Source organism: Alosa sapidissima, chromosome 4 (assembly GCF_018492685.1).
Source record: "Alosa sapidissima isolate fAloSap1 chromosome 4, fAloSap1.pri, whole genome shotgun sequence".
Classification (NCBI taxonomy): Eukaryota; Metazoa; Chordata; class Actinopteri; order Clupeiformes; family Clupeidae; genus Alosa; species Alosa sapidissima.
This window is the reverse complement of record NC_055960.1, coordinates 31,656,925-31,680,933: the sequence shown is the minus strand read 5'-3', so window position 1 is coordinate 31,680,933 and position 24,009 is coordinate 31,656,925. Positions and strand designations below refer to the sequence as shown.

At 43.7% G+C, this 24,009-nt stretch overlaps 1 protein-coding gene across 2 annotated transcripts in view; it reads right to left on the bottom strand.

Annotated features, from left to right (window-relative positions):
- Positions 1-23: 23 nt before the first annotated feature.
- Positions 24-24,009, bottom strand: part of LOC121706878 (solute carrier family 41 member 1-like) — a 29,231-nt gene continuing 5,245 nt past the window's right edge. The window contains exons 1-10 of one of the 2 annotated variants that reach the window (XM_042088974.1): positions 17,951-18,173; positions 17,359-17,466; positions 16,552-16,623; positions 15,894-16,038; positions 15,179-15,325; positions 14,473-14,617; positions 13,401-13,480; positions 4,813-4,947; positions 2,365-2,513; positions 24-1,470 (exon numbers count right to left, since the gene is read on the bottom strand). In XM_042088974.1, coding sequence (XP_041944908.1) covers positions 1,297-1,470; positions 2,365-2,513; positions 4,813-4,947; positions 13,401-13,480; positions 14,473-14,617; positions 15,179-15,325; positions 15,894-16,038; positions 16,552-16,623; positions 17,359-17,466; positions 17,951-18,145 — 1,350 coding nt within the window. In that variant the 5' untranslated portion in view covers positions 18,146-18,173 and the 3' untranslated portion in view covers positions 24-1,296. Of the gene's footprint in view, positions 1,471-2,364; positions 2,514-4,812; positions 4,948-13,400; positions 13,481-14,472; positions 14,618-15,178; positions 15,326-15,893; positions 16,039-16,551; positions 16,624-17,358; positions 17,467-17,950; positions 18,174-24,009 lie in introns of those variants that run through there. The other variant, XM_042088975.1, reaches the window with a different exon arrangement.

Here is a 24,009-nt window from a genome sequence, read left to right as displayed (position 1 = left end):
CTATGGGGCTGGAGAACAACCACTACAGCACAACTGGCACATTTATTGTCAGTCCCACAGCACAGAATGCAGTACAGTGCAGCAAGTGAAGCTTTGCATGCTCCAAGTCTTTGAATAGTAAGTGTTTGCAGCCAGCCTTGTTTGATAGAGACATAGCTAGCTGAGTGACAGTATAGGCATTATTAGAATCAAACCCAGTGCAAATGGAATTGCATATAAATATGTTTTTCCGAGAGAACATGCACTATTTTGCAACATACTGTAAAATTATATGACTTGAATGTTTAAAAAGCTTTATCTTGAATATATTGAACTCTCCCACGATATCTAAACATTTCCATAGGCCATGGTTCAATACTTTGGCAGTATAGTGCATAATCTTATTACAGTCAACTTAATGACATCAGAAACTACAGGATACAAGAAAGAAAAGCTTACATGACTGGATGGCGGACTATCAAAAATATTCTGGCTTTCTATGTTAGTTCTAGAAAAATACTTGCTTGCTTGAAATTAAAATAGTATACTCTGATTATAGACTATGTCTACTTTCTCATCTGACAGGGATGGTTGACATTTTAAAGCAGTAGATAGACACATGCTCACACACTATTGACCAAAACATACACTATTATTGCTTCAATACTGTGCATTGACACCGTAAGCATTTACAACAAACCTTGGTTGCGATTTTCACAAATTCTCGACTGGACTACTACTGCATTAGCATTGCTGTACAATATCTAGCCGTAGAGAGTATGTGCTAACACCTTACACTAGGCAGTGGACTTGATACACCAAGCTTGTCTATAGCCTGCACAACATCTCAGAGAGTATATATTGTATATTTGCCTGTGATGAGCATTGAGGCAGATTATGTAGCATCTGGTGTCATGGTGGTTCTCCTATTGTCTGTCCTCTGTCGCAGTAAAAGCTTGTGTCCAGAGCCTCCAGGTGAGCAGTGGGCATCAGGGGAGATGCTGACGCTGATATCAGGACTGTCCACTTGGAAGTGTTCATTCGGCTGAGGAAGGGGCCAACGTTATCTGGACTGGTACTCTTCTGTTTAGGTGCACCTTAGCAACTGTCCTCCAGTTCCATTTTTTTTACTTTTTTTTTCTCTCATGTTTTCTCCCTCTCTTTTTCTCTCTCTTTCTCTCTCACTAACCAACTTTCTTCCTCTCTTTCTCACCCTCTCTCTCTTTCTGTCTTGCTCTCCTTCGCTATTTCTCCCAAAGTTTTCTTTTCATCCTCCAGCTCATCTCTCCATCTCCATCTCTTCACCCTGCTCCCCTCTTAGGGCTTGGCCCCTTGAGTCACCAGCACCACCCAGAAGCTGAGGGCCAGGAGGCTCGTCCCCAGCAGGTCTCCCAGCGCGGTCAGGTACGGGATGGAGAAGTTGTCAGGGTCCAGCCCCCGCCTCCACATCCCACGCACCAGCAGGTCCGCCACATACAGAAGGATCACCACCTGACCACCCCCAACCCCCCCCCCCCCAACACACACACACACACAAACACACAACCATTATTATGCATAACATCATTTCTATTTAACCTTCACCTAGTGTTTATTGTAATTTCATCAAAATAGTAAATAAACAGTAAATAGTAAATAAGTAAATAGTAAATTGACAGTATACTGTATTTTACAAAATATTTGTCAACAATATACTACAAAGCCATTTAGCAAGTTTACATAGTAGGGTGAGTTAACTGACTACTGAATGTGGCCAAAACAGACCTGTTAGTGTTCTGGTTAGTTTGGCAGACCACTGGTCACATGTGGGCCTGATTTACATGGCAGTGTGTGTGTGTGTGTGTGTGTGTGTATATGTATATGTGTGTGTGTGTGCGTGTATATGTGTGTGTGTGCGTGCGTGCGTGTGTGTGCGTGTGTGTGTGTGTGTGTTCTTGTGTGAGTGTATGTGTTAAACATGTGGCTTTCATTTAGTGAGAGCGTGCTTGGATGGAATCGGACAGCTTTTAGTAACAGTCAACACTTTATTAGACTCCACCCTCCCTAAGCAGCCTGGCCTTTGTTTATTTCTTCAGTATAAAGCCAAACTGCTGGGGTCCTAAGTTCATGAGTCACACTGACTCCCTGATGCTCTCCAGAGACAATTAGGTTGCAGATACAGTATTGCAGTCAACTGTCAAGAGTGTGTGTGTGTGAATGCTAATGTTTCTACAGATCACATACTGTATATCAAGTACTGTACATGCGGTATACTCAAAACATCCATAGCACAGATGAACCTCAATATAAAGTCATCGAGGTGACCCAAAACACAACTGTTCAGAGTGGACAGACTGACACATGAATTTCTTTGATCTCGTTGGTGCGGAAATGAAACCGACTGACCTGTAGGAGGGCAGCGCACAGGTAGCAGCAGGTGAAGGTGGGTGTGATTGACGCGTGCCCACCCTGGAGCAGGTAGATGGTGTAGAGAAACAGCAGGTGACCAGGGACCACCAAGACCATGAGAACCCACGCTGAGGTGGAGTTCACCCCTGGAGGTGTACAGCACAGTGAGGCAATTGGAGTGGCAAATATAGGCTACTGAACATGCATGGAGATCGTCATAGTTGACAGAAATTACGATACTGATTATATAATAACCTATAGGTCCAAATCTAAATGTGTGGGTTCAGTTTATGAAGTGTTGCTACAGCATGATACTGTGTGTTTGTTATTTATGGGGGGGAATCAGGGGGGGATTTTGGTATCGGTGGGCTTGTGTGTGTGTGTGTGTGTGTGTGTGGGGGGTGGGGGGGGGTGGGGGGGTCGTCGGTCCAGTAGTGGGCCGGTCCAGGAGAAAATTGCCACTCCAACCTCACTTCACACCAGTGCTTCAGACCAGGGCTGATGCTTCAGCAATAGCCGTCACTGAAAAGCTGTAAGTGTTGTTGAACACAGCTGTTCTCACATTAGCTGATTGCGATAAACATAAACCATTGTTGCCTAATTACCAATTATTCATTACACCTGTGTGTAGTATCTACTTTTTTTGGGTTTTTCACATTTAGTGTTTTGCAGTATTTTTAAAATACAAAAATACACACCAATAAAGTATTTTGATACAAAATACAGAGCCATTTCCTTCAACCCAATAAAATACAAATGACAAAATACTATTTTGCATTTGAAACACATATTAAATGTTTCAGAAATACTACCCATCCCTGGGAACAGGCAGATTACATCTTTATAGTTGGCCATATGATGACATACTTAGTTATACTGTATTTCACCAGTTAGGGCACCAAAATGGCCAGTAGCTGCACTGTATAGCTTGACATGTCTTTAAGTTTTGGGTTACAATATACAGGTAGTGGGCTCTCTGTTGATTTTAATGAGTAGGCCTAAGCCTAAAGTTACAGCATTTCTATCACAATTGACCAGACTTTGACCTTTTGTCTTCTTTAAACAACATTCTGGCTATGATTGTTCCTTGTATTGCATCATGAGCCATCACTGCACCTATTGCATTCTACTGTAGCCTTAAGCCTAGCTCAGTCATTATGTTGTACCACATCACCCTCCATTAGAAGTGCAATGAGCTGCATTGAGCATAATAAACTGCATTTAGAATTCCAAATCCATATTTCTAGATATTTTGGTAAAAGTAACTTAAAAATTCAGAGACAGTAATATTATAATGTAATGAATTACTTTGAAATGACAGTAATAAGTAATACATAATATATTACGATTTTGAAGTAACTTGCCCAACACTGATTAAACCACATGTCACTGCTTGACTAAATGAAAAATATAGGCTACTGAACATGCATGGAGATCGTCATAGTTGACAGAAATTACGATTTGTGCCAACATGTTGTAGAAACACAACCACAGCCTTTAGGCCTATTTGGTGCAAATCTTCTACATTGGTTATAGTCAGCGATTCACATTAACTGTAGGCTATCACCACAAGTGTATACTAAACGCTTTTGCCCAAGTTTGTGTGCCGTCATCACATTTTGCAAAATTAGGCTACCTTCGTTACTAACCTACCAGTTGATACCTTTTACGTGCATCGACTCGCGATTGATTGTGCATCTAATGTAACACTCGGTGGAGAGACTTCCACTTTCCAAGTTCCACTTTCACTGTCGTTGTACAAACCGCACTACAGTAGCCTACATGGTGCAGTAAATGGAAGCTCTTCGTAGCGCGTGCAACTTACGTCTATAAAAACAATATATTTATGGAATAAAATTAGACACCTCTGATTGCTGTTTACGGTTAAACTGCGATGATGTGAACACCAGCCAGCGGAGGGCACTTATATAGCCTAGGCTACCATGCATGGACTCGTAGGCTATATTTCCCCACAAACCAAGCGGCTGCTTGGACAAATCCACTTGAGGGGTGGGACAGGGGGGCGCGATCGTAACACACACTGAACCTGTCATGAAGAGGCCAAAATGATTGACCTGTCACCCCCCAATCCAAATGGATGCAACTGCATTTATAGGCTAAGCCTAGGTCTACATGACGGGCCGCAAATAGGCTAAATAACTTTAAAAAAAAGTAAAAGTTTAAGTAACCCCCCACACACACACACATACACTTAGGATTGATTGACATGAAGTGTCATGGCTGTTTAGTTGCTTGTTTGCCTTAGTTGTAAGGACTTTCAGTAGTGTCCATAAACATTCTTCTCTTCAGTAGCCCATAGCTGACTGTCAGTATTAATGTGAATTTGAATAGAGTGAGACTTTTGATAGAGATGTTAGATAAGCTGTCTGTGTCCCACCCTCCTGCCCCTGTGTTAAGGTACACATTCGGCCCTGACCTACTGACCTGACATGCAGAAGGTCATGCAGGGGTCAGGCCAGTGCTGCCTCATCTTGTGGGGTAGGACCCCCGGAACACTCCAGAAGTGCAGGTAGGTGGAGATGCGGCTGGCCTGGATGCCCACCAGGTTCCCCCCGACCCCTAAACACACAGAGAGAGAGAGAGAGAGAGATTTATGGCCTGGATGCCCACCAGGTTCCCCCGACCCCTAAACAGAGAGAGAGAGAGAGAGAGAGAGAGAGAGAGAGATTTATGGCCTGGATGCCCACCAGGTTCCCCCGACCCCTAAACAGAGAGAGAGAGAGAGAGAGATTTATGAGTTATGATTTGTATGCTTTGACAACACAAGTGCTCTTGTCATGTCAATAAAGCTTTTTTGAATTTGAATTTGAGAGAGAGAGAGAGAGAAATAAAAGCGAAAGAGAATAATGAAAGTAGTCATGTACGACATGGCAAAACACAGCTGACAGGTGCTTTTGTTCTGCAAAACAATGATTTGATATTTGATATTCTATGATGCAACAAGTCTGAAATGATGCAAGTTGTTTGCATCTGCATAGAGAGCAACATGAAAGAGCATGTCGTGTAGTCCTCCAGCAATGGTGTCTGATTAAAGTGAAGGGGATTTCTTGGCGTTGCTTCCTTCCTCTCCTCTTGTTTCCTTGCCTTTATCTTCGAGTGCCTTTCTGCTCAAGGACACAGGGAGGTGGTCTCCCTCCAGCATTATGAAAGCTCTCACTATTCCGTGATCAACTTTTCATTTTGTTTCAAAAAGCCAAAAGGCCCCCTGTCCTTCATGCATTTTATAATGCTTTTGGTAGCGAGGCCTTTGAAGTGCAACACTAGGGCAAATCCTGTCAGGCTTCCTCCTTCCCTTCATTTCTTGTGCTCTTCTTGTGCAAGCTTTTTGCTTTCATTTTACTCTACACAAACAACATGGAGAGGGTTTTCCATGAGAAGTCCTGAACGGAGCACTTTAAGAACGCATGATTGAACAGTGTCTATGTCGGCATGTCAGACTCACAGCCAATTCGGCCATGCACTCCAATTCCAACTTGCTCTGAAGCCTTCATTTTCTTTAACCCTCAACCCCCCTTTACATATACACACAGTCTCTTAGTATATTTAGCAGCAGCGGCCAAAGCAATTTGCCTGACATTACCATAAATGCTTAGTGACATTGCTCTTACAGTGCGGGGAAGCTATCCATAAACTAGCAAACATGCTTTTCCCTGCAGCTCATATTAAGAAAGAAATCAGAGCACTCAAGTTTACCCCGACTGATGCCCTAACTGTAAGACCCAGTCAGGGCATCTATCCACGGAGGGATCGGCTTCCTGTGCAGCCGAGCAGGTCTGTACCTGCCATGCTCTCTCATCCATGGCGTGTGTTGCCAGCGCATCCTGCTGATGAATAATTCAGAGTTGCCAGAGCCAGTGAGCCGCAGTGAGGCGTGGGAGTGAGCTCTGGGTCGTCCAGCGCACACCGATGGCGATGAATGAAGGTTGCTATTCACATGGATGCTTTCCCAGCGGGCCTGTGATCAGGGAAGCTCTCTCTCTCTCCTGCTCACCCTCTCTCTCTCTCTCTCTAGTTCTCTCTCTCTCTCTGTCTCTCTCAATTTCAATTTCAATTTCAATGGAGCTTTATTGGCATTACTCAATGAAGCAGTGTTGCCAAAGCAAACATATAACAAAACAACACAGATACAATATCTGTTTAAAAAATACAAATAAAATAATAATAATAATAATAATAATAATAATAATAATAATAACAAAATGATAATAATTAAAAAGAGAAAATAATAAATTAAATGTATAATGATACAGTATTACTATATACTGTATATTTATCAATGTGCTATCATGGGTATTGGTTATTGATATAAAGCAAAGCATGTCACAATATGGGTCACTCACTTCCTCGATTTATGACATGTTAACAGGTACTGCGCAGCGAGTTTTACACAACTTGTATGCTCTCCCAACAAGTATGGGAGCTTGTCTTCATTTTCTAATAGTTCAAACTGAGGTATAATTTGGCTGAATTGAAAGAAATATTGGTTCCTGACTGTGTTGAATTTACTGCATTCAGTGAGGAAGTGTTTTTCATCTTCTATTACTCCCTCACTGCACTGCAAACACAACCTTTCTTCCCTAGGAAGCCAGGTTTGCCTGTGTCTTCCCATTTCTAAGGCCAGAGAGTGTTCACTTAATCTATAGGATGTTAGTAATTTTCTTTGTTTGTACTCGGTAATTTCTTTTAGATAAGATGCAAATTCATAATTGGTTTTGATTTTTTGGAAACATTTCAATTTGTTGGATTGTTCAATATTGTTAAGCCAATATTTGTAATATTCTTCTTTTGTTAATTTTTCGATATGTTTTAACTTTGCCTGAGACATGTCAGGTGTATTCAAATTCAAATTGTGTTTTGATATAAGATAATCAAAAGGATCTCTCTCTAGGTGGGTTCTCCTCTGTAGAAGGGCACTGTGATTATATTCCTCTGGTTTTGAGGACAGTACATGGTGATAAAATTTGCATGCTCTTTTTTGAATATCAACTAATAGTGGATATCTTCCAAGTTCTGCTCTGCATGCAATATTTGTTGCATTCCTGTGTACCCCCCCAGTTTAAGTAAGAGTCCATCATGCCAGACTGAATCGAAGGCCTTCTTGAAGTCTACAAAGCATCCAAAAGGTTTTCCTCTGTTGGTGTTCTGTACATATTTTTCAATTAATGTCTGTAATGTATATATGTGGTCAGTTGTTCTGTGTTTTGGCATGAACCCGATCTGAGAGTTACTTAGAACCCTATTTTCCTGTAAGAATTCTACCATTCTGTTATTTATGATGCTACAGAAAAGCTTTCCTAAGTTGCTGCTTACAGCAATGCCTCTGTAGTTGTTTGGATCTAGTTTATCTCCGTTTTTGTAGATTGGTACGATTTGATTTTCTTTCCATGGCCGTGGCAAATGACCAACAGCTAGAACTAGATTGAAAAGTTTGAGAATGGCTTGTTTCAGTATTGGGCTGCTGTACTTAATCATTTCATTATGTATCCCATCGCACCCACATGCCTTTTTGTTTTTTAGGGTTTTTATTTTTTCGTTTAGTTCAGCTAGTGATAAAGGGGTGTCTAGATTGTTCAATTCATTTTTTACTTTTGATTCCAATTCTTGTAATTTATCAGTCAATTGTGTTTGGAGTGGATTTAGTTTATCTTCACTGTAGAGTTGCCCAAAATGGTCTGTCCAGATGTTTGCATCACATAGGGGATCTGTTTAGTGTTTTTGGTGATCTCAAGTTTGTTCCATAACTCCCAAAATGAATTTTGATCGACAGCATCTTCTATATCTTGTAGCTTTTTATTCATGTATGTGCCTTTTTTCTGTCTTAGTAATGATTTGTATTTGGTAAGAGTTTGTTGGTATAGTAACCGTGTTCTTATATTTGTTTGTTCCCTATGTTTCTTATTTGATAGTGTTCTTAACTGTTTCCTTAATGTTTGACATTCTTTGTCAAACCACTCGTTCTTTTTAGTTTTAGATTTCTTTTTCTTGTATTTTTTCTTTACTTTTAGTATTTTGCTGGCCACTAAATTAAAAATTTCAGAAATCTTTTCTGTCGCTAGATTTATGCCTTCTCTATCCTCTTGAAATTTTGTGAACAAAAATGTGTATATAAGGTTTTCAATTTCGGTACTATTAAGTTCAGTCTCATATTGAAGCACACTGTCAGTTCCCCATCGAAATTGAGTTGGCAGGGGATAGAGTTTAGTTTCATGTTTTTGGGATGTTTCTTGTTTGACTCTCGTTTTTAAACTCAGAGTGATGTGGCTGTGGTCTGAGAGTGGAATTTGAGGCATAACCATAAAATAATTAATGTAGCTTGGATCAATATCTGTTATTGCATAGTCTACAACACTACTACCAAGATGTGAGCAGTAGGTGTACCTACCCAGAGAGTCACCTTTGATTCTACCATTAGTGATGGTGAGACCCAGGCTTTTACAAAGCTGAAGCAGCTGTTTGCCATTTTTGTTAACTATATTATCAGCGCTCTGACGTGATCTTTCAAATTTGTTTTCATTTATTTGAGCTTCAGTGATATATGCATAGCCATTTGGGTTTATATAATCTTTTTCTGTACCTGTTCTTGCATTCATGTCTCCCATTAGCAAAACTGATCCTTCAGATTGGAATTGTATGATTTCTGAATGCAGAATTTCAAAGGTTTCTTCAGAGTAGTAGGGTGATCATATGGGGGTATATAGATGGCGCATAGATAGATGTCAAAATCTGAGAAAGTGAGCTCCTTTTTTAACTTAATCCATATATGTGACTTTCCCTTCTTTACAGGATAAATATGATCAGTAAGATTATCTTTAAACAATACTACAATTCCCCCTGAGTCTCTTCCACATTTTACTTTAGGATGTTTAACAGAAGGAATATAGAGTTCCTTGTAATGTGGAATGGAGTTAAACTTTTCTCCTCCTTTACTCCATGTTTCTAACAGTATTACAATATCTGAACTATTTACAATATTTACAAAGTCAGGATGTGTACTCTTCTCACCAAAAGCAGATGAGTACAACCCTTGTATATTATAGCTAGTAATTCTAAGTGATGTCATTGTGTATCTTTAGTCTTTGCCATAAAGAAATATGTATGTTTTGTCTTAAATCAAAGTTAACTTGAGGCTAGGTTGTATCAAAATTAAGTATAGGCCTAATTATCTAAAAAAAAAAAAAAACTTACTTAAATGAAACTTACATCCAGATTTATATAGAATTGTACATACACACATACACACACAGACATGCAAAATCCCCCCCCCCCCCCCCCCACACACACAATGCATTTTCTTCTCATTAAGTAAGTCTAGATTAACAGAAAAGTACTATTAAATGAAACTTAAGGCAATCTTTACCCCCCAACACCAACCCACCCACACCATACACACAGTCTGACATGTCACACTTACAGGCACTCGCACACACACATACACACACACACATACAGGTCCCTATCTGGCAGACATGGAGCCTGGGCATGTTAATTGTTCACAAATAAATTTTAGCATTTCTTCAATATTGCTTAACTCGGTTACTCTAACTTTTCTAACTACTCTAGCTATTTGTACATTTGGCATGCTTGCACATGCCTTGCCGATTTCTTTGTTTATGGAGTTGATGGTTCTGTCTGGAATGTCCTTTCGTGGTAGAAGTGTTGATATGATGATCTTTGAGCTTGGATATAGGTTGGTTGCCATCTTGGCTAAATTGGTCAAGGCTTTTGCCACATCTGTGTTGTGGTTGCCAAGGTCATTAGTCCCTGTGTGAACAATTATATGGGAGGGCTTGTCCAGCCTACCCTCTCTCAGCAGCTTTACAGCCGACTGGACAGTAGGACACCACATTTTCCTTACTGACCTTTCAGGAAACAGCCTCCTTGGATTTAGGTGGTTACCATTTGAGTCACAGAGGATAATGATGTCCTTTTCCCCTTCTCCGCTGATTCCACATATGGTGTCAATGTTGCTGTGGCTGCTGGCTGCATGTCTGTTGTTGTTGTTGTTGTTGTTGCTGTTGAAAGTGTTCCTGTTGCTGCTGTTGTTGTTGTAGCTGTTGGAAGAGTGACTGTTGCAGTTCAAAGTGGGACTGTTGATGCTGTTGATGTTGTAGTTGGATCTGATGTTGCCTGCGATGAGCGAACTTGGTCTTCGTAAGCTTTCCTCTCTGCCACAATCCTTTTCGTCTATCAGACTTTGGGTATGCTGTGATGGTGTAGACGAAGAGGCATTGTCCATCTGTGAGGTCACATGTTGTTTCTGTGCTCTGCTTGAGGTGTTGCTAGTGAGAGAGGTGTACGACCTTAGCTCGGTCATCATCTCCTCCAGTTGACTCTCCAGAGCCTGTGTATGTTGTTCTCTCTTGGACAGTTCTTGTTTCACACTTGTCAACTCTCGCCTCATCTCCTTGTTGACCTCCTCCAGCTGCCTCATAGCAGTGCATAGCTGTTGAAGCTGCACATTGGGGTTGCTGATCTGGATGACCCGCTCTTGGAGCTGGCAGATGTTGTTGGTAGTTTCTTCTTTAAATATGAAGTAGTCCTGTTCCAGTAGAGAGAAGTTGTCTTGTAGGGCTCTTATTCTGGGAGAAGTGGGAGCCTTTGGTTGGTATAGGGGTGTGTTGAGGCAGGATTCATCAATTCTCACTTTGATGGCATCTGGCTTTTCATCGATTTGGTCTTTTCTCTCAGGATTTTCCAGGACCTTTTGGACCTCTCTCTTCAATAGTCCAAATTTAGCCTGAAATTCACTGAGACCAGCTTCTGGTCCTTGGATCAGAACTGTGCCATTGTGGTATATGTTGATGGTCAGCCTTGCCCCCTGTTCATTTTCAAGGGACAGTTGCCTGCCTTTACAGATACCTCCCTTTCTAATGCAGTTAATTTCAGTCAAAAGTGTGCAATGCCAAGCATCTGTGTTTTTAGTGAAAAACAGCAGGTTGCAGCAAACTCTTTTATTCTCTGGGCCACTGTAGTCTAGGAGAAGGGTCTCAGGGTGGTCTCTCAATAATGCTTCCTTCATTTTTTTCTTTTTGTCCATTGATTTAATGTCTTTGGGATATGTTATCTCCATTTCATCTTCATTTTTAAAAAATGCCTCTGCTTTGGGCTCATTTTTCTTCAAAGAAGCATCCATTATGATGTCATCGACAGCCATAACTGACATTTACTGTTGATTATCTTGTTTAGCACTTTAGCTTTGTCTTCTCATTCAATTTCCACTGTCTTGTCAAGTAGTACAGAGGTCCTACCTTCACAGATTTTTGCCTCTGTTGGTTACTTCAATGTCTTCAATCGTAGAATTTGGAATTTGGGAGCAAAACATACATTTTCTGGCAAAAAAGCCAAAGTTGTCTCAGCAGCTAATTTTTCTGCTGCCTGTTGTCTCCAGAATTCTAGAACTCTCTCTGTCTCTCTCTCTCTAGATCTCTCCAACTCTGTCATTCATAATGACCGCCGCAGTACTAACGCAGTGGTCCACGATTCCCGGGACACTACAATGCCGGCGTACATGAAACTTGGTCGTGATGTAGCCCTACTAGGCTGATAAGGAATATGCACTGCACACGCATCCACACACACACACACACACACACTCCTACAATTTTCTTTGCATCCATCCTTGTTTCTCTCCCAATCTCTTTTCTCTTCTCTCTGTATGGCTCTCTCTCTCTCTCTGACACACACACACAGACACACATACTTGTTTTGATGTCCGCCACTCATTAACTCCATTACATAGCCTCCCTGTCCACTGGAGCTAGTGTAACGAGGGGTGAACCCTGCCATGAGTAAGAGGATTACAGACACAACATGAACATGAGACACATTCATGTGAGACAACAGGAGGAGGGGAACCCCAGCAATCAGAGGTGATCTGAAGGACGACACAAGGAATGATGAACAGGGAAGAAGGGACCCTTGCAACCCACTTAGCAGGAACCGCACGGAAGCGTTAACTGCAAAGCAAGAAAGGATGAGTCAGTAGAGAGAGAGGCCACAGATCAAATGGGGATTTAACAAAAGAGACAGAGCGAGTGAGAGAGAGAAAGAGAGGAAGGGGGAGAAGAAGAGATGTAGAATGAATAGCAGAGCCATCATACTTCCTTATTGAAATTCTCATAAAAGCGCTGGATTTGGAGAGCATTTTGAGGAAATCAGAGGGAGACAGGATCTGAGTATTCAAAACAGATGAGAGCTTTACGTAAATCCCCCCCCCCTCTCTCTCTCTCTGCCTCCCCCTCTCCCTCTCTGCCTCCCTCTCTCTCTCTCTCTGCCTCCCCCCTCTCTCTCTCTGCCTCCCCCTCTCTCTCTCTCTCTCTCTCTGCCTCCCCCTCTCTCTCTCTCTGCCTCTCTCTCTCTCTCTCTGCCTCCCCCCCTCTCTCTCCCTCTCTCTGCCTCCCCTCTCTCTCCTTCCTCATCTAGTTTGTTATTCTCCACCACCAGCTCTCCTTCTTCAGCTCTTCTTCTGAGTCCTGACAAATCTTTGTCTAAAAGTGTAAAGGCATTCTTACATCCCCACTCATTTCCCTCAACCAGCAGGATTGGTGGCACTTCTAGAGGATTGGTGGTTAGTTCTTGAAATATGACCTTCCTGAGCAGTTTTCTCTAACCTTTCACCACAAATCCATCAGAAACCCAGACTCAGAGAGGAGTTTTGAATGACTCATCATTCTCATAAAAATCTTGTATGGCAACACTTCCATAAATAATGGTGAAAAATAACTGTTATTCATCAGGGTTAATCAATAATCATTAACACTGATAAGCCTAATAACCTAATAAGAGTTATTTCACATAATTCAACACACCACTCAACATCATTGCTTACTGGTTCTTGTTTATATGGAACAGCTGAACCATCCATTTCAATATTCGAATATAAACAGTATTTGATGAACTTCATATTGGACTTCATAACACTAATATCCAAAACCACTTTGTAGATGTGGTAGTAGTAAATGAGATGAGATGTGTAACTGAGGGATGAGGACACCATGAGTCTGCACACGTACCGTTAATGACCGGAGTGAAGACCGCCATGCCCTCATAGTTTGGATTGCTCATGGTCTTATCCAGAATCAGCCCACCAATGCTGTGGCCAGATACCAAACACAGAGCAACACCTCATCAAAGATCTGAGCTAGTGGCCCGCAAGGACAAGATAAAAGCCACCAAGCAAATACTATAGAGGAGAGGAAGCAGGAGTGTGGTATTAAGAGAAAATACCCAGTCATTGGACTATATGGGCTGCCAGTTTCCATGGATAAAGCCTATAGTCCTAAACTTAAAGAAAATTAAAGAAAAAGGACTAGGCTTAAAGGAGAATTCCGGTGTGATTTTGACCTAAAGTGTGTTGAAACATGATACCGAGTGTGAACGTATGTCTCATAGCTTACCTCGGCTTGTCCCCTGCAATTCAGAAATCTGGCGCTAGTTAGCCAATGCTACCAACAGTTTTTCGTTGCGGTGCCTCGGGCATCGGCCTAGCCATGCAAATAAATCACTGTTTTACACCATTTACGAGGCTCAAAGTAGCTCCATACTTCATTGGTAGACTTCCGAGGGCCTTGACATTTAAAACGAGACATTGAGAACTTTGAAAAAGCACTGGTAGTTTATTTACAAGACGATTTATACAGACAGTACCTTAAGGAATTTACGCCATCTTGAATTTAGTCACGATAAGTTCAGATTCCAAAAATAATTCAGTGGAAATGCATGGATTCCAGTTGCTGCTACTGGAAGCAACTGAATCCATGCATTTCCACTGAATTATTTTTGGAATCTGATCCCTTATCATACCTGTTCGTTCGTACTCATCGCTCGACTTATCGTGACTAAATGCGGGCACCGCAATGAAAAACTGTTGGTAGCATTGGCTAACTAGCGCCAGATTTCTGAGTGCAGGGGACAAGCCGAGGTGAGCTATGAGACATACGTTCACACTTGGTATCATGTTTCAACACACTTTAGGTCAATATCACACCGGAATTCTCCTTTAATCCATGTAAGGGAAACTGGCTGAATGAATGTCTTGCCCTGCCCTCTGTTAGTTATGTGGTATAGGTTTTCATGGCACTATACCTGCTGATTGACATGGCCAGAATGACGGGCTGCCACCCGGATCGCAGCACCTCCCTGATTGGTGGGCTGCTGCGGATGATGGCCAACCAGAGAGGGATTAGAGACAGGAAGAAGCCACACACGATGGGGGACAGGTACCACATCTCTGGTAAAGAGAAACATATCTGGGACGTTAGTGAAACGTTCTCTTACACTTCATCTCACAACATCTGTGTTAAATCTCCATCCTCTCATCCAGCACACTCCCTGGAATTCCCACAGTGCAACACATTAAACTGGCATTTGGCCTTGGAAGGCTTTAAAGCTGGCTGAGTTGGGAAAGAACGCCTAAGAAGACACAAAATTCAACAGTAAGTTTGCCAGGCAAATGCCCAATGTGATTTGCCACCTAGTGGCCACCAAAGAAACAATTTGATTGATTTATATGTAATCATTTTATGGAGCTTCTGGCAGAGAACTCAGATAGTAGGAATAGCAGCTCAATCGGCTTGTCAAAAGTAGACTTTTATGGTTTAACAAGCCGATGTTAGCATTGAGAATTATTAATGTTGCAGTCAATCATGTCAGCCATGTGGTGTCGGCCAAATAGAAATAGCTCTGATTCTGCCAATTCAGACACTGGCATGCTTTTTTCCCGATGGGTCAGTTGGAATGAAAGGAAACAGGAAAGCTGTTTGTGTGCAGTGCTGGAGTGCATCTGCCTGACCTTTAACCTGGAAGAGGAAGCTGCTGACCCCGGCCAGTAGAGAGAGGGTGATGAGGTCCCCAAGGCTGGCAGCGATAGGGGTGGCCACGTTGTCGGGGTTGATGCCAACCTTCCGTGAGCCAATGATCACTCCGATCATCACCAGCCCTACAGATGGATTGGTCATGATTGGTTTGGCAAAATTAGTCCTGTGCTGATTCTGGTTTGTGTGTGTATGTGTGTACGTGATGTGAGCTTGACCAGAGACAGAGCTGCAATAAAGGCTGTGTGGTTGTTTGTGTGTATATGTGTGTAGATGATCTGTGCTCACCCAGAGACAAGGCTACAATATAGGCTGTGCAGATGTATGTGTGTGTGTGTGTGTGTAGGGAGAGGTCTTTACTCACCCAGAGACAGGGCTACAATATAGGTTGTGCAGGTGTGTGTGTGTAGTGTGTGTGTGTGTGTGTGTGTGTGTGTGTAGGGAGAGGTCTTTACTCACCCAGAGAGAGGGCTGCGATGAAGGCTGTGCAGATGTGTGTGTGTGGTGTGTGTGTGTGTGTGTGGGGAGAGGTCTTTACTCACCCAGAGAGGGCTACAATATAGGTTGTGCAGGTGTGTGTGTGTGGTGTGTGTGTGTGTGTAGGGAGAGGTCTTTACTCACCCAGAGAGAGGGCTGCGATGAAGGCTGTGCAGATGTGTGTGTGTGTGTGTGTAGGGAGAGGTCTTTACTCACCCAGAGAGAGGGCTGCGATGAAGGCTGTGCTGACGCTGCTGGCACAGAGCACCGCCGCATTATCCAGCTGGACGGCCCCCCTGCCCAGCGCTCCCAGAGCCACCGCCCCCCCTGCCGCCAGCAGGCCCACCACCGTCGCCTGCACCTGATGCAGAGATGGGGGGATAAACAGAGAGAGATTCAAACAGAGGAAGAGAGAGCCAGCAAGAAAAATACAGTCGAATAAAAGATTGATTAAAATATTAAAGCACCAATTGTATTGGTCTACAAGAGGTTTGTGATGAGATGTAAAAAGTTGTTAGATGCTTTCACTATGGTACAAAGCATCAAAGATTTAGAGGGTATTTTATCCAGGAGTAGCCAAAATACTTTGGTCTTGAGTGCCCTCTCACGTCAGCCAAGTCTGGATCCAGTTCCATTTTAGCATTTTAGAGCACGAGTAACGGAAGGAAAGGGTAACAAGTAAAAAGAGGTGAAAGGTAGTAAGACAGCAGCGCAGTGGGAGAGGTCCTTTGAAGTTTGCTAATAATTTTAGCGCAACCTTTAGCACAGATAGTTACAACCACAACGTCGACGCTTTACAATGAGAAGACTTTGTCGCCCCCTGGTGGAATCAGTATGCCAATACATTGGCCAGAATCAGATCTATCAACAGTACCTGAACGAGAGCCAGATTGCTGCACACCATTCTCCACTGCTGCTTTGGGTCGTCCAGCTGCCCTGTGTTGGCCTAAGAGAGACGGAGGGAGGGAACAAGAGTTCCAAGAAAACAGACAAAGAGAGAACTAAGGATACAGTCTGGATGAATGTCTAATGCTTTGGCTCTGAGTTTTGTTGACACTGGACATTGCCTCTTAGGTCTGGTTCTGAAAGCAGTAATTCATGTATAGCTAAACCTGTGCTTTTGAAACCACATAGTGTCAGAGGGGTGAGCACTTAAAGTGATAGCTGTGATGTAATGATAACAAGGCCTATGTTTCTAAACGATTGTGTGCGTGTGTGTGTGTGTGTGTGTGTGTGTGTGTGTGTGTGTGTGTGTGTCAGGGTTGTGCAAAATTCGAATTGCAATTATGCTTACTGTTTGCTTCCTCAATTGAAATGCAAGTGAAATTCAAGAATTGAATTGGAATTTAAGAGCCAGTTTCAATTCAATTCTGGAATTGTGCACAACCCTGGTGTGTGTGTCTCTATGTGTGTGTGTGTGTGTGTGTGTCTGTGTGTGTGTGTGTGTGTGTGTCTGTGTGCCCTTTATAAGTATTCAACATTGTCAGAGTCTTCACGGTTGGTTGCAAGCTTGTAGTTGTGAGTAAACACAGTGACTACCGCTGATTCCGTTACAGTCCCAAAATCCTATGGTGCAGTTCTGTGTATGCTGTCATACAAATCTGCACCTGGAAATAGTGGTGGTACAGTCTCAGAGTATACCAGATGGAGTCTGTGCATATGTAACACAATGCTTCCTTACTGCAGTAGAGAGTCGGGAGGCCAGGGTCATCTCCAGGTTTCCCTTCAGTCCCACCAGAGCAGGCACCAAGATAAATATCTCTGAGATCTCCTTAAAGACATCCCAGTGCTACAGAGAAAACATAGAGAATGCCATGTTAGTCACAATGACCACAAAACCTGCTCTGTTTGTCCACTCTCAACCTCTGTAGCTCGTGTATCTGTTGCTCATGTATAATAAGACAGCTGGAGTTCACACACACTGACTGGACGCAGACCATAAAGATTCCCAGTGAGTCTCCAGAAGAGTGAGCTCCACCCCAAACTGACCCTTTCTGGTCAGCACTCTGGAACAGACTCTGTTATACTAAAGGGTGAATATATATTATGGACCTCGAAAAGCCCGGAAATACCTCCAGTCAGACAAGATTACTCTCTAAAGAGCCGAAGTGGTATTTTTGAACAAATTAATTCATTTTGCACAATAGGCTCTGTCACTTTTAATTTCTTGTTCTCTCTCACAACACCACACTCACTCACTCACATACACACACACACACACACAGACATCATGCGCTGGATGGATGAGACATAGACACCCATGTCATACATACTTGTACAGTGTCCATGAGCATCCCTGCCCCCACCATGCCCAGCCCGGCAAGCAGGTACGGCAGCAGCACCTGGCCAGCGATGTGAGTGGCCGTCTCGGGCACGTAGCCCTCGGCGCAGCGCGTCAGCCTACAGGTGAAACCCCGCAGTCGCCGGCCCTCGTAGCTGAGCTCCAGCTCCAGGTGGGTCACAGACATGGCGCTCCCCCCCCCCCCCCCACACAATTAGCCCATGTCTGCCCGGTAAAGTGAAGCTTCTCCCCTCAGTCCTCAGACACACCTACCTTCTCTGAAGGTTTACCTCTTATCCGTGAACATCTAAAAAGTTTGTTTTCCAGTTTATTAGAAGAAAGTTGGAAAAGTGTCAATTGATGCTTATGCCGCTTCAGGGCAGAAGAAGGTGTCAAGGCTGAGTTCTAGAACATTCCACTGGGAGGGCATGAGAAATAGTCCATCAACGTTCTCTCAGTTGAGAGAATTGGCCCTCGGCAAAACAAGATGGCTGCACTGACATGGCCACGGGAAAAACAAAGCAGCTCCTGCTGTTCTTATGCACCCACCTGTCGAGCTCTCCTCGCCCCTCATCTCTAATAGAGTCTGTCAGTTTATCTCAGCTTTTATCTTTTATCTAGTCTCTTTCTATCTCTCTCTCTCTGATGCCCGAGTGGATGCAGCGCAGAGACTAGAAGTTCATATTGTTTTAAGATGTCCTTCAGCCTTCAGGAATGTCCTACAAGGACAAGAACACACCACCTAACATATACACACTCTTCTGACATAAAGACACACTTATACAATGGACTTATACTCTCTCTCACACACACTTAGACGTGCACACACTGCTCACTGCTCCCTTCTTAAATAATTACTAAGATCGTTACCAGCCTTCTCCTCTCCTCTCCTCTCCCTCCTTCCACCCCTCCACCCCTCGTCGTGTCCAGTTTTCTGTTGCTTCCTCTTCACAGCCTTATTGACTCATGTTTATGTTCATTCACACTTTCTCATTCCTCCCCCCAAACATTCCACATCTGTATTTGTCTTGTTTATTTTTCCAAACTTGACACTTGCAGTGCCTCGAAAACTCCAGGCTTCAGAGAAAAAAATGATGCAAGTTCCAATCCTTTTTTCCTCTTCCTCTCTCTCTCTCTCTCTCTCTCTCTCTCTTTCTATTCCTCCTCTTCCTCACACTTGTCGTCCTCTCTCTCACTTCGTCTCCCCCCTGTCCTCTGCTCACACTTCGCTTTTGAGGAGCTTGGCCACGGACAGGCTGCGATGGAAGCCTCCCCGCTCGCCGCGCGGTCTGAAGAGTGTCCTGGTGCGGTGGGACAGGGACACCCAGAAGGCGGCCAGCCTCTTCTCGGCCGTGTGCTGCCCCTGCCGCCGCCGCCCCACCACCGCCGCCGCCGCCGCCGCCTCCGTGTTGGTGCCCACGCTCTGCTGCAGCTCACTCGTCATCGTCTGCCCAACGCCACGGCTACTGTCGCTGTCGTTACTGCTGCCGAGCGCCGTTCACCTCAGATCCTGAGCCGCTGGCATCATCCGGTGCCTCTGTGAGTGTGTGTGTGTGTGTGTGTGTGATAGAGAGAGTGAGAGAGAGCGTGTGAGTGTGAGTATCTCACACCTAATCATGTGGTGTGTGTGCAGGCTGGTGTCTTCCCTTCTCTGTGGTTCCCCGAGCTGACTTTGGTCACAAAGTGGATCTGTGGAAGAGTACTGCTCCAGAAGCTTCTCTCTCTCTCTCTCTCTCTCTCCTCACGCGGCGTGTTGCTCCGAGCCAGATGCAGGATGACAGAGTGCAGGTGCTGTGGTCTGCTCTCAGATGACGAGTGCCTGCCAGGCTGAGTGCACCCCTACGTGGTAGATCTTGACGCTCATGGTGACGTATTAAGTGTGTGTGTAAGTGTGTGTGTATGTGTGTGTGTGTGCTTCTGGACAATGCTTTGCTCACCGTGCAGCAGTATGCGGGGTGACATTGAGTGTGTGTGTGTGTGTGTGTGTGTGTGTTTGTGTGCGTGTGTGTGTGTGTGTGTGTGATGCTGCAGGTGTACCTGCTCTTAACAAATTGTGGGTGGGGGAGAGGGGAGGGGTGGTCCTCTAAAACTAGACATCTCTTTTGTTCTCTCTCTCTCTCTCTCTCTCACTCACCACCTGTGCAGAGGAGCTCAGCAGGCAGAGACACAAAGGACCTCTCCTCTGTCCAACTCTCCTCCTGTCTGTTCCTCTTGTCCTACATCTCATCTCCCTTCACTCTGACCCATTTCATTTGATGTGCCAAGCCTCCCCCAGAGCAATCTACAGGCAATCTGCTCAGGTCATCAATCAGTGCACAGACCCTGGCCTGCACTGACAGGCAGAGAGAGGAAGGTAGGGTGTGTGTGTTTTTCTCAGAGCCTATAATATCGTAGGTCTTTACCAATATACCAGAATCTGTTAACACCCAATTCAACCCCTGAATGCTTAGGAAGGTGATTGACAGGGTCAGTGGTCAATTGACCATTTTCTGAAACAACAAGACAAAACTGACCACAACGTAGCCAGAATACCATGCACTCAAGGCTACGGTGGCAGCAGCTGAATTGTCTACTGCACTGACTGATTAAAACCATACAAGCAAAGATCCTTGATTACTAGCTCCGCTTTAACCCTCTCTGATACAAGTATGCTTGCATCATCTTCTCTCATCATTACAGTCAGGAATTTGGAACAATAAAAGAAATGCCCATATATGACAACTGAGACTAGAGACAAGAGTTCTGGGTGTCCCATTGGTGAAAAAAACAGACACAGACAATCATTCAATTAAATATCTTGTCTAGTTGAATTAAAGCACAAGTAATCCTCCTTGATTGGAAACATGCATATCTATGGACACTATCTTTCTCTTTCCCCCTTTCTCTTTCTCTCTCAGCTAGAGGACGACTGGAGGACAGACACTGTGACTCAGCAAAAATATGTCCCTGATTTGTCATCTCTCTCCATCCCCTACTCTCTCTCTATCTCCCCCTCTAGATCACACTGTCTTCTCTTCTCTTCTCTTCTCTTATATTGCTGATGTTGGTGTCTTTATCTCTCTCTCTCTCTCTCTCTCTCTCTCTCTCTCTCTCTCCCTCCCTCTCTCTCTCTCTCTCTCTCTCTCTCTCTCGCTCTCTCTCTTCAGGTAAGACTGGGGTGGTGGGGCTATTTCTGTTTCCACAGCCCTATGAGATGTGACACATCATTACCTGCCCTCACCCCCTCCCACTGAACACACACACACACACACACACACACACACAGACACACACGCACACACACACACACACTCTCACACACACACACACACACACACACACTAGCCAACAAGGTTTCACGATTTTTTCTTTTTACTCTCTCTCACACACACACACATCCCCACTGCACTCCTGTTTTGACTGGCTGATGTCATTTCCCTCCCCTGTTGAGCCCAGCCATGGGCTCATGCCATCTTTTAGTTTTCCTCTGCAGTCGGATAACCACACGACTCTTTGGCACCGCACGCTATTAAAACGTGGATGAGCCAACACCAGCAACCGCTTACAGGGTGCAAGTTTGTCTTGATTATCTGCAGGTTTCCTGCAGCTGAATGTCTCCCAATGATTTGTTGAAATCAGAGCGTCCCTGCACAGCCTGAGCCTCCAGCTGCACTCCACAATGCATTTATGTCTTTGAAGAGGCCAGGCAACTGCGTCACCGTCCAGTTTTATTATTTGGGCTCCATCCAAAAAGCGATGATATGTCTGGTTTATGAATCTGGTCAGGCTCCACTCCACAGTGAGGTCTTATATAATTGAAGCAGCACATCCACGTCTGTGCCAGTCTGCATGTGAACGCACTGCAAATCTGCATAATAGCTGACTGGCTGTGCAGCAGGGCTAATCGCAGCGATCACAGCAAACACAGGAGATATTCAGTCAAGTCATGCTGTTGCTCTGAGATTCCCTCAAATGTCTCCTTTCTCCCAAAGGCTTTTATGTACCTGCAGTAACAAAAACTAGTGATATATTGAATTGGTATGTCAAAAAACTGCATTGGGCTTCTGAAATCATTTTTCAATTTACTGTTCATGGCACAAAGGCTTTAGACATTTGCAGGCAAAATGCTTTATTTTGAAGGACACAATGGTCCACATCATGTCCGAACGGACAGCCACATTCAATGATGAATGAAGTTTACACACGCAACAGTCCACTGAGAGGCCAGAGCATCATAAATTAAAACTGGAGCCTTCTGGAGGCGTATGTGAGAGGCTAATAGCTGTAGCCTGCCCTGTGTGGTGTTATGCACACCATATATCAAAGGCTGCTTTTGGCAGTGGCTTTGCTCGAGCAAGGGTCTTGAGCGGAGAGCACGGCCGAGGGACACAACAAGCCCCAGCTGGTTTTAGTATTCAGAGCTCGTCTTGGCTGGGAGCTCACAAGAACGGTCAACATTGTCCTTGCGATTACAGCTGCTGTCCCTTCTGAGGAGAATGACTTCAGGTGAAAGGAAGAGACGAGTGATGTCATAAACCCAGGAGTGTGTACACTTTGGATGCTCCCTCACAGACTATTAAATGCACAGATTAGAAACAAACTGTCTATTGACCCTAACTGAGGTTAGTGTAAGGGACTGTGTTTGGTTAAGGCGATGTTCAGTGAACAACCAGAAAGACTAAACTTGCATTTCAACAGACCATCGAAATGTTATTATATCGCATTCTACAGGGAATTCCAGAATATCATCACCACTAAAATTTCTAAGAAAATATTGTAGAAGTCAACAGAATTAGTTGGAACGGGGGTAGGCTGTGAGAGACTGTTGTGTGAAAAATTCAAGCAAATGCCTTACTCATTTCACCCAATCAGTGACAGAGCATTGGAACTGGAGTCCGAAGCAGCCATCATTCTGTCATAGCCTCTAAAATGTATATTTCTTATGTTGTTCACGTGATGTGCACTTGATTTTTGTCCATGATAAAATGACACGTCTTGTTGCCTACATTTAATGTTCCTATTGATTTTTTTTTTTTTTAATCATTACAACCAATGCTGATGTGGTAGTGTTTTTTTTTTACCCAACCAGTCTACTATTGCTTAACAGTGGGCTAAATCTGCTTAATAATAGATTAGGCTCATAGGGACATTTTCTTATAATTCCAGAATGTAATTTTTACAAAATCAAAGAATGGATCTTTGATTAGGGGTTTGCACGGACGTCACGTTCTGGCCGGTAACCATGGTAACCCAGCACGCGCGGCCATATTGGCGATACTCCGTGAATGAAGTACAATGGAGTATTATGCACTTTGGATATCTTACATGATTGTAGCCGTGTCTAAACAACAGAAAAGCTCATCAAAATGCGTCTAATGGCGGCCTTACATTGTACGATTTTGGTCTGTTTTCACAGTTGGCGACTAAATTTCCAAAGTCGGACAGAAATCATGGGAGTTGTAGATGCTACTGGAATCGCGGCGCTCTCCCGTCAACTAGATCGTTAAGTATAAGGTGCCAATCTTAGCGGTTTTAAGTCAGTCGGAGTCGGTCCTTTTCTAGTTTTGCCGTTACGACAATATCAAACATGTTTGATATTATTGCAAGTCTTTCTAGTCGTGGCTCATGCAAATAGTGACGTGAACTATAAAAAACAGTGACCTCTCTCCAACAACAAACAGGAAGGGGCAAAGTAGGCGACAGCTGTAGCCTATATGATTATTTGTTATTATGACCGCCGCGCAGCGAAGCGGCGGTCATATAGGTTTAGTCAGATTTTTTTTCTTTTTTTCTTTTTCGCATGCCCAAATTTCCGTCAATGATTCCCGGGACACTGAAAGACCGGGGTACATGAAACTTGGTGGGCATGTAACCCCACATGGATAGCATGGAACCATCGTTTTTCGTTTTGATCTGTAGCCCCCCCGCTGGACTGGACCCCCCGAAAGGAGGGTAGGGCAGACACAGTTTTCTGTGAATATCTCGAAAACCGTAGGGTTTAGGAGGACCATTTTTTTTTGTATGTTGATCTCAAGGGGCCATGTCAACCCATTCCATAACCACTCATTTCAT